Source organism: Trachemys scripta, chromosome 1, assembly GCF_013100865.1.
Source record: "Trachemys scripta elegans isolate TJP31775 chromosome 1, CAS_Tse_1.0, whole genome shotgun sequence".
NCBI lineage: Eukaryota > Metazoa > Chordata > Testudines > Emydidae > Trachemys > Trachemys scripta.
In genome coordinates this window covers 202700075-202710307 of record NC_048298.1, presented here as the reverse complement: position 1 = coordinate 202710307, position 10233 = coordinate 202700075, and the positions used below count along the sequence as shown (strand labels likewise).

At 39.5% G+C, this 10233-nt stretch overlaps 1 protein-coding gene across 4 annotated transcripts in view; it reads right to left on the bottom strand.

The window, feature by feature from the left end:
* The window catches only part of TAB3 (TGF-beta activated kinase 1 (MAP3K7) binding protein 3), an 80667-nt gene continuing 70434 nt past the window's right edge, over positions 1-10233 (bottom strand). For 3 of the 4 annotated variants that reach the window (XM_034754793.1, XM_034754779.1, XM_034754785.1), the window contains 2 exons: positions 9577-9660; positions 1-4240 (listed from right to left, as the gene is read on the bottom strand). In XM_034754793.1, the coding sequence (XP_034610684.1) occupies positions 4092-4240; positions 9577-9660 (233 nt within the window). In that variant the 3' untranslated portion in view covers positions 1-4091. The remainder of the gene's footprint in view (positions 4241-9576; positions 9661-10233) is intronic. The other variant, XR_004643690.1, reaches the window with a different exon arrangement.

Genomic DNA, 10233 nt, shown 5'->3' with positions numbered 1-10233 from the left:
TTTACAGGATTTAACAAGATCTTGTCTTGTTGTTTTAATGAAAAAATTTAACAGGGTTCCACACACAGCAGGAAATATGGATTAGATACATCGGTGCCACCATAAATAAATAAATGTCAAGAACAGAGTTTTAAAAAATTCTTTCAGGTCTTGAAAATCCAAAATTATAATATTGCATTAACTCCAATGACCTCTTATTATTCAAACAAGTCAAGAAAAACCTACCTGTATTAATATTAATAGACAAGCAATGAGAATGCCCCAAACTAAAACGTACAGCAAGTTTCAATCATGGCCAACTTTAAATAATTATGTTAACATTTGGAAAGGAAATAAAATAGGTGCAGAACACAGAAGCAATATTGATTACAAGACGCACTGTTTGCGTGCATGTCTTCTGTCTTTATGGGGTGGAGAGTCACAGTAGTATCACAGCATGTAAATTTTACAGTCTCAGAGAAGCAGTTAAGTATCTATGAGTCCAACTGTCCACCTTGAACTATGAAAGCCATTTTCACATTCCTGGGAATACCAATGAATATTAAAAAGGATCAAGATGACAATTTCATTTTTAACTTATTTGATATTCTCACATTCTTTATCCCCCCCCCCCCATTTTGTTTTGTCCCAATTTCAGCTCTTAAATATTTCTGAATTCAGTTTCAAAGGATTTTACAATCAATCTTAATGTTGACATGTGTTGCCATGGAAAACTGAAATGAGAGTATAACTGGGACAGATACAGTAACTGAAAAAAAACAATATATTTTTTTAAAGAAAACCTGATTTAGTAGCACATGATTAGAAAGTACTAAGACCAAGACCAGCTCTTTAAAAATTATTACACCTTCTCATCACACCTCCCATCTTAAGGGAAAACACACATACCACAGACACACAAATGCACAACTCAATCTGATTTTAGACTATATTTTACAAATTATTTTCTTCTTAGCCCCCACCCGTCCTTCTCCCTCCCAAACAAGCAAGGTTGATAATTACATCAAATTCAAAGCATAGCCAAGTTTAGGATTTCTTTTGGTTTGCTATACCCTGAAATATTGTTCACAAGTCCCACTCTGACTGAAACTTTTAAAGAACTATGGTAGTAGGAAGGGATAATTGATACTAATAGATGATAAATATAAAGTAAGATTTTAGAAAAGTTAATTTAAATGAATAGTGAAATCCTTTTGAATACCTAAAGTCCAAGTAAGTTACCAACTGAACCATACTAGTCTAATAGCACAGTTGAGGGAAAGCTTGTTATTAAAAATAAGTAGTGCATTACCACCACAATGGCATCAGCATCCTGCCATCCACACACAAATACACTCAAAAGTTTTATACAATACAGTGCATTTTATATGCCAGCTGACATTAGGATTTTGTGTGCATTAAATAAATATTACACAAAGAAACCTTTTTTGGCATAGTCTACATTTCAATTGAGATGGGGAAGGGTGTGTTGCCTGCTTCCAAAAAGCAAAATGGATGCTCTAATATTCAAATACAACTTATGTTCTAACAAACTAAAGATTCAAGTACCATATATAGTTCTTTTACTGCTAATGTTTGTGCATGGACATTTACAAGTAAATGAGTACAACAGAAAAATTTTTCAATACTTTTTGTACAACCAATAAATGAGAACTGAAAAAAAGCTCAAATAAAGATCAGCTTTGCTCTTAAAATCAACTTGCCCATTTGATGGCACCCTCTCTCACCTCCCCACCCCAATAGCATCTCCTCATAGGTTGCCTCTTTTTTGTCTTCTGCTAGCTGGTGAAAGCTATGACTAAGACTAGAATGTCTTCATACCACCAGAAACCATGCATTTAGGATTATTAGAGCTCACAGAATGAATGAGTTACATGCATTTTTTTTTAAATCAACAGCATCTACACTGTCTTAAAACAAAGTGGCACAACTGTTCTCAAGCATGCTACTGTTACTCTCATCTGATGACTGTCATTTTAGTTGCCATTTTTGCTATTCCAGCAGAAACTAAAGCTGTTAAAAAGTTAACATAAATAGGACTGAAAATTGAAATCATACAAAAGAAAAGGCATCATCACTGAAGAACTATGACAGAATTGGTATTGTATTGAATACGTGAATATACAACAGGTAATGGTGTTGCTAATCTCTCAAGGAAGAAAAATGTTTTAAGTAAAATGCTTCAGCTCATCTGTTTTCCACACTGTCCCTTCAGTTGTGCCACACTGTCCATTTATACAAACAGAATTACAAAAATGTACTCTTATTTTTAACTTCATCTGGACAGCGGGAATTTTTGTTTTTTTTTAGATATGAGCTCATCATACAGTGCAAAATCATCATCAACTTAAAAAGAAATCTCAACTCCGATGCCTTTGACTTCATTTTGCTTATTAATGATGCACTCTTCAATTGATCTCAAGCAGACTTATTAAATAGATTATTTTAGATTATGTTTAGGATTTAATGAGTGAAGAAACATATTTCAATATCATACCAGATAAAAGGCAGTTCCTGATCTGAATCACAAGACAGCAGTTTTTGCTGCTATCTTTTTAAACTGCATGGAGGGAAAACATCAGAAAGGCAATACAGGCAAAATAACAAAAACTCTCCCTTTCAAATGCTGTGAAAATGTTGGATTTTAAACAATGGTTACAGTGTAAAAGATCAGATGCATTGTACCAGCTTCTTAAAAACCATCCTCAATCAGTCACACAATTTCACATCATAATCATTCAGCTGCCCAAATCCAGAAGGTCTGATTTCACAAATAATGACTGCTTTATTACAGCAAACTGAAGCGTTTAAACAAAACTGATCATTTTATATAATACAATATATTATATGCATAAAAGTACCAGTATGGTTTTTAGTTTGCAAGTGTTTTGTATTCTTCACTATATTGCAAACACTTCCTGACCAAAATAAAAAAATGCAGTGTGCAACTTTTCCAGATCTGCCATCTGCTATTTATACAGGCTGGTTTATTAACAATGTGCAAATAAACCTTTATTGAAGAGCTAATATTGATTAATTCTTTTTCAGCTAAATCAGGATTGGGGCACAAAGTACCTTCTGTGCTGTAAACATCATGAATTCTTCACAAAATTGGAAGCTGAAAAGGCCTAAGTAACAGGGTGCAAACACTTCTCATACACAGCCATGGCTGAGCTCAAAACTTCCAAACAGAATTTGGAATAGTTCTGGCATTTGGCATACGTTCACTGTCCTGCTACAGAGCAGTCTTAGGAGAACGTTATTTATAAAAGCATAATTTACTTTTAGCTTTACCACACAATGGCCTAATAAAAGCATGCAGCAATCTTTTCATCAGTAATATGGTAGAATTGGTTCTTAGTTAATTACCAGTGTTGACATTGCTTGGTGAGCACTATACAAGCAAAGGGGATTGCAGAATCACCTCCAATTCTACTTTTTATAAGGCTCATACAGTACCTCATTTTCGCACCAGAAGTCACAATTTCAAAACAGCAAATTTTTGTGTAGACTTAAATCACCCTGAAAAAAAGCAGCAATTACAAATACCCCTCTCTCTGTTTTCTATCTGTTGTAAAATTTACAGTTGCATTTTCCTGTCTTCTTTTTCAGTGGTTTACAATCCAGAAGCACAGGGAGCCTTTGTTTTCCAGCTAGCTGGGACCAGGTAGGTCAGCTATGGCTTCAGTTTGTCGGGATAACTGTAATATTTCACATCATTACTAAAAATTCTATATTTAAAAATTAAGAGCCACTAAGCAGTAACTGCAGCCACAGGATTAAACAGCAATTATCTGCTTTCCTGTATACATTCTTCAAAGAGTGAATCCTTTCCTGGTTTTGGGTATCCTTTCTGCTTTGCTCACTGCAATGGGATAAGAAAAGAATATTTCCCTCCCCACTCCCCAAATTTATTCTTTAGTGCAGTACAAGTGGAAACAGTTTCACATCTTTTCCTCCCCCCCTTGTAATCTGAAAATAGTTGACTAACAAAGGCCTGGCAGATGGACTGAAAGGTTCCCCATGTTTCCTTCTCCTATGGCTGTGGGCTCAGGAAGCGGTTTTCAACCTAACGCAGACCCTTTCCAGATTCAGGTGTAACGTGGCATTTCACACTGCTCGCAGCGGTTTAGCGCTGGGTGGTTCAGAAAGGTGCAGCTATCACAGTTCCATGGAGCCCCTTCAAAGTCTTCATCTCTTGGCTGAGTCTGTGGAGTCTGTTTGGAGCTGGTTTGATGCTCTAAAGAAAAAATAATGTTATTTTTCAAACAAAGCCTTCATAAGAAAATATACCATGCAATTTTAGCAAATATTTAGAGGAGTAGGTTAAGATACTCATCTGCTAGCTAGTAGTTTTCAGCTGTTTTACACAGACATCTAAATGGCACTGTACAACTGGATTAGGATTTGAAATTCAGAATGTACAAAATACATACATTATGTATTTATTACCTACTGAGAAGGCAGTCCAAAGCTGATGACTGTTAGCAGGGAATGAATTCACCCCAAGGCCCATGTAAATGCTATTCAATGTACGAGTCTGTACATGTATCAAAGGAAGGGAATTTTCTAAGAGAAAGTGGGTTTGAAGACTCCACGCTAAGTGCCAGGCATTCAGCCCCAAAACTAGTCGCTATTGGGCTGACGGCAGAATCTTGAAGTCATGCAGGTCCATTTCAATGAACTCTTGCCCCTGGTTGCCAGTAAATCAGTATACTAGACCTGCATGTAATACAACATATTTTGCTTTGAAATAACTTGCTTTCCCATTAGGAGTATGGTTTGTACAAACATGCGACTAATAGTGCCTAAAAAACTGCCATTTAGGAAGAAGAGTTTGATGGTTCTTCCTTCTGTTGTCCTTTTACCCATTTAACTACCTACATCAGGGGTCGGCAACCTTTGAGAGATGGTGTGCCAAGTCTTCATTTATTTACTGTAATTTAAGGTTTTGCATGCCAATAATACATTTTACATTTACAGGGGCCGGCAGATGGACCCCCAGACTGGCAGCGGGGCCAGCGGCCGGGACCCCGGCTGGCAGGGGCTGGCGGACAGAACCCCAGACAGGCAGTGGGGGTGGCAGATGGAACCCCAGACCGGTCTGGGGTTCCGTCTACCAGCCCAGGATTCCGTCTACCAGCCCCTGCCAGCCGGGGTCCCGGCCACCGGCCCCGCTCAGCCCGCTGCCGGCCCAGGGTTCCATCCATCCAGGCCGGCAGCGGGCTGAGCGGGGCCGGCAGCTGGGACCCTGGCTGGCATCAGAGTGCCACTAAAAATCGGTACACGTGCCGTAGGTTCCCGACCCCTGACTTGCATCCTGAGTGTTTCATAATATTACAAAGAGAGATACTAACTTCAGAAGCCAGATAATTATTTTCAGTTTTTCATTTGATCAAAAACTTTAAAAAAACCTTCCAAAAGATCTATATTTTTTCTTTGAGGCATGACTCCTTTTCCAAGTAGATTATCTTACCATCAACTAGAATTTATTTATAAAAGCCTATACTTTCACACAGCACCCAATTTACATATTTGTCGTTTTACCCTAGTGACTTTTTCCAAGAGTCTTCTATCCATAGTTGTTATTAAAGGCTGTCAGTAATTAATAACAAAAGATTTACCATAACTCCCCCCCCCCCCCCCCGCCCCAAATGGTCTAATGCACTACCCTGCATCCAAAAGTCAACACTGTAGGATGCCTCAAAGGAAGATAAATGCCACACACCTTTCTGACCCCTTCCTTTAGTCCAGGGGTGGGCAAACTAAGGCCCGCAGGCCGCTTCCAGCCCTCGAGCTCCCGCCAGGGAACGGGGTTGGGAGCTTGCCCCACTCCGCCTGCCCAACGCTCCCCAGCCCCCGACTCACAATTCCCTTGATGAGCACCATCTTCCAGCACGCAGAGCCACATTGCGCTGTTTCTGGGATCGGAACCCCGCTCTTATGTGGCAGCCTCCCCACCCCCCCATGCAGCAGTGCACCCAATCCCCTCCCGGTCTTCTATGGCCCCACCTTTGAGAGCCTCGAAACTGCCCAGCGGCCGCACCTGTCCCAGTTAGGGTGCCTCCACCCGTGGCAGTGTCTGGTACGGCCACCTTGTGTCACTGCTGGCATGGCCCCTAAGAGTCCCCCGTACCGCCCCTGTAGAGTCCCTCCCCCCCTCCCAACCTGACTCCTCTCTCCCCCCACTTCAGTAACATCCCTTATAGAGGTCCCCCATGCTACATCCCATAGAGTCCCCCTTCCCCACTGGGAATTCATGGCCCGCCATATAATTTCCATACCCAGATGTGGCCCTCAGGCCAAAAGTCTGCCCACCCCTGCTTTCGTCAGCGATAAAGTCCATGAAGTTATAGGGGAGGAACTGAGGAATCTGTGTTCCTAAACAAGATAAAGAGAGAAGGCAACACCCTGACAAGCAGACAAACGTATACAGTACACTTTGCTAAAAAATGTTCATATGCTGTTCCTCAAAGCACTGATACTATGATGGTGCTATATTCAAATGTGCAGTATGAAGGAGGAAGAGTGTGTGTGTGTGTGTGTGTGTGTGTGTGTGTGTGTGTGTGCGCGCACGCACGCGTGAAACGAGTTTGTTGAAAGATCTGAGAGAGGGTATATTCCAGGGGTGGCCAACCGGAGCCTGAGAAGGAGCCAGAATTTACCAATGTACATTGCCAAAGAGCCATAGTAATGTTGGCAGCCCCCCCATCAGCTCCCCCCTCCTGCCCCCAATGCCTCCCGCCCGCCACAATCAGCTGTTTCACAGTGTGCAGGAGGCTGGGGGGGGAGGGGGAGAAGAGGGGGAAGGAGTGAGGGCATGGCAGGCTCTGGGGAAGGGGCCGGAGTGGAGTCAGGCTCTGGGGAAGGGCAAGGGGTTGAGCAGTGATCACCACTGGCACACTGGAAAGTCAGTGCCTGTAGCTCCAGCCCCAGAGTTGGCACCTATACAAGGAGCCGCATATTAACTTCTGAAGAGCCGCATGTGGCTCCGGAGCCATAGGTTGGCCACCCCTTGTATATTCCAGGTATTTTCCTAAATAAAATCTCAAGGGATTTGGTGCACGAGCAGTCTGCTCTTCAGAAATGTCTTTTATGAAAGTCAGGGATAAAAGAGATTCAACAGTACCCTGAAAGGGAAAACTTTTAAGGTTGGGCAATCATCCCAAACTTCTTTCAGTTTGGTGATAGAGTTTTGAAGGTATTCCTAAGCTCCCATTCCAGCAATGCCCTGTCCTCCTGAACTGGGGCATGACCCAACTCACACTGGTGTCAAGTAGTTGAATGTCAGCAGTTGCTCATAAAAAACCCTCAATATTTATTAAGTATATAAGTGTATAAAATTGATCTGTGCCCTAGGTCAAATATATTTAGAAATCATCCTTTATATTTCAAGTTTTTCTGCAAAAATCTAAAACCATGTACCTGTCACACTGCTCCAGTATGTATGTCTTGACAAAGAATTCTCAGGTTTCATTTTTCTTTATCTCAGACATCATCATCCATTTTTCAGAAAATTAGTGTTTTGCCCCAGGTTACTTGTCAACTGCTTCACTGTCATCTCTTTGAATTTCTTAGAAATTACTTAACCTGATTTTTACCCTTATGTTGGCACTTTCTAAAACAGTAGTAAAATAAATACTTAGAAGGATGTAAATATGGCCCAAGCCTATCAAACTCTGAAAAGTTCAATGAACTACAAATTGATTGTCAGTTTTTAAAATTGCACAACATTGTCAAAGTGCTACCAGCAAACTACTAGTTAACACTTATTGTGTAGACTATTTAATGTACCATTACCACACAGCACAAACTAATTTAGTTTAGATATTGCACACATTTCATCAGACCCCTGACCAAAGAACTGACTTATGGGCACCACACTCTGCTAACTACCTATTTAACCTGTATACTTTGATGATAATGGCTTGACAGGTACAGTCCATTAAGAGATTTACCCTGTTCCAAAAACAGTTTTAACATTACTATAATTTCAGTAGCTTAATCCAGCTTAAGTTTCTATGCACTTGACTTTTCCAGCCAATACATCCTGAAAGAAGGGAGGATAGAAAAGCAGGCACTGATCAATATCCATTGCTCTCATTTCATTTCATTGTCACACACTATCTTTTGGAACAGTACAGGTTGTGGAATAATTGCCTTATGCTGTTTTCCTGCAAGGCATCGGGGTAAAATCAGCAAAGTTTAGGTGTACCTGTGGTAAACTTATCCAACTCTCTGCCATATCCTGACTCCTGCCCATTCTCTACTTTGTTCTCCCTCATTCCCTTCCCCACTGTTCTACTCCTGTTTAAAGTGATAAGACAATGTGGGGTTTGTCTACAAAGGCCAAAGTTCAAATGTGGATGCCTAAACTTAGTCTCCAAAAATCTATATTTAGGCTCTTAAATAAATGTCTTGATTTTTTCACCCACCCTAGCATGCTGAACACTAACTCCCCAGTGGGGACACTGTGCAGGCAAACTAAAACGTACCTAGTTTGCGTCCTTTCAAACAGGACTAAGTTAAAGGCCTACAGTTAGGTTCCTAAATCTGTATTTATTCTGTTAAATAAGCACTGAATTGGATTTAGGCTCCTAAATGTCTCAATCGCTTTTGAAACGGAGACAGTCTCCTAAATCAGTTAGGCATTGCAATGCTGAGCACAGCAACACCAAAATACCTTTGAAAATCTGGGTCTAAATGTCTTGCTGTCACCAGGTATCTGTGACAAAGACATTAATTGAATCCAAATCTCCCAAGTCCCAATTCTGCACCTCAACCACAAGATCATCTTTCTTCTGCTAACCACAATAGCATTCTGCAATCATACTATCCACAAGACAAAAGAAATGAGATGTGAACAGCACAGAGCAAATAATACTGGCTACGTTAGCAATTGCAAAGTTTTCGATTTTGGGGAAACAACCTGCAACATATGGAATACAGCACCTGTGGGACTCCTACTGCTCTGAAATACTATTAATATTATGAAATTTACTCTCTGTAATTCTGGTCGAAACGGTGACCATCGAGCAGACAATGTTAATGGAAAAAACAAAATACCAATTCAAATTATGAATTTGTTTTACTGATTTAATTTATATATGGCTATCACTGCAGTTATGTTTATAAAAATCCCAATAATTAATGTTACTGGAAGACTGAGGTGTCCTAACCTAAATAAGATTTAACCAAAATTATTTATTTTAAAAAATGTGTTAATTGGAAGTTAATCTAAAATCAACTATAAAAACGTATGTACTTTATTAGTGAGCAGAATTATGCATAAACATATGATCAGAATATTAATTTTAAACACATTGATAGAAAATAGCTTTTAGTGCCAGTGTTATTGTTGCTGTATCAACATAAATCTGTTTAAGTGTCTTAGCTGCACAGCTTGTAAAAATGTATAAAATAACAAGTAAAATATTTCCTGCTACTACTGATAGTATAAAAAGAACTGCGTTAACACTTACTGTAACACATGGAAAATCTCCTTCTCAGTGTGAGAACTACTAAATAACAGTCAGATATATGAATGGTTTTCTTGGCCCTTATTTAGCAACTCACCTTTTTTACATGGCTTTGGTGGCACAACAGGACCAGGCTCTATATTATCATAAAAGTTGCTCAGGGCTTTCGGATCAAAGTTACCTGGTAAGAGGGATATAAATATAAACAATACCAAGAAAGGATATTAGAGAGTATATGTACAAATAGTACCTTTTTATATGATGCAAGTTTACAGCTTATTATATCTTCCATATCTTTCTGACTCATATCATATTATCCCATTGCAGCATTTACTTTGCATACTACTAGACTGAAGAAATTGTAGCAGACTTACCACATCTCTCTGAAATTCTGCCACTCTTCAGAACTAAGTTTATCAATAAAAACTGCAGTATTCCACAGACAGCAGTGATAACTAATAAAGGTTTAAATAAGCCAAATGATGTCTAAGAGAAAAAGGAAATAATGTTTCACCCCATCGATCTTATTTCCTATGAGGATGCCAATTGTTTAAGGAACTATACACCTAAATTGAGATTCCCCTTGACCATATGGAAATGGAATCAAAATAATTGGGCCTAAAAATGGTACTGTTTTGTTAGGGGTGCCATACTAAAGTTCTAACTAACTTTTTTTTAAGATCTCTCCTCTGTAGTGTTTTAATTTTTCCTCTGGTATTTTCAGCTGGTCTCCTAAATTTTCAGTTTACTTGCT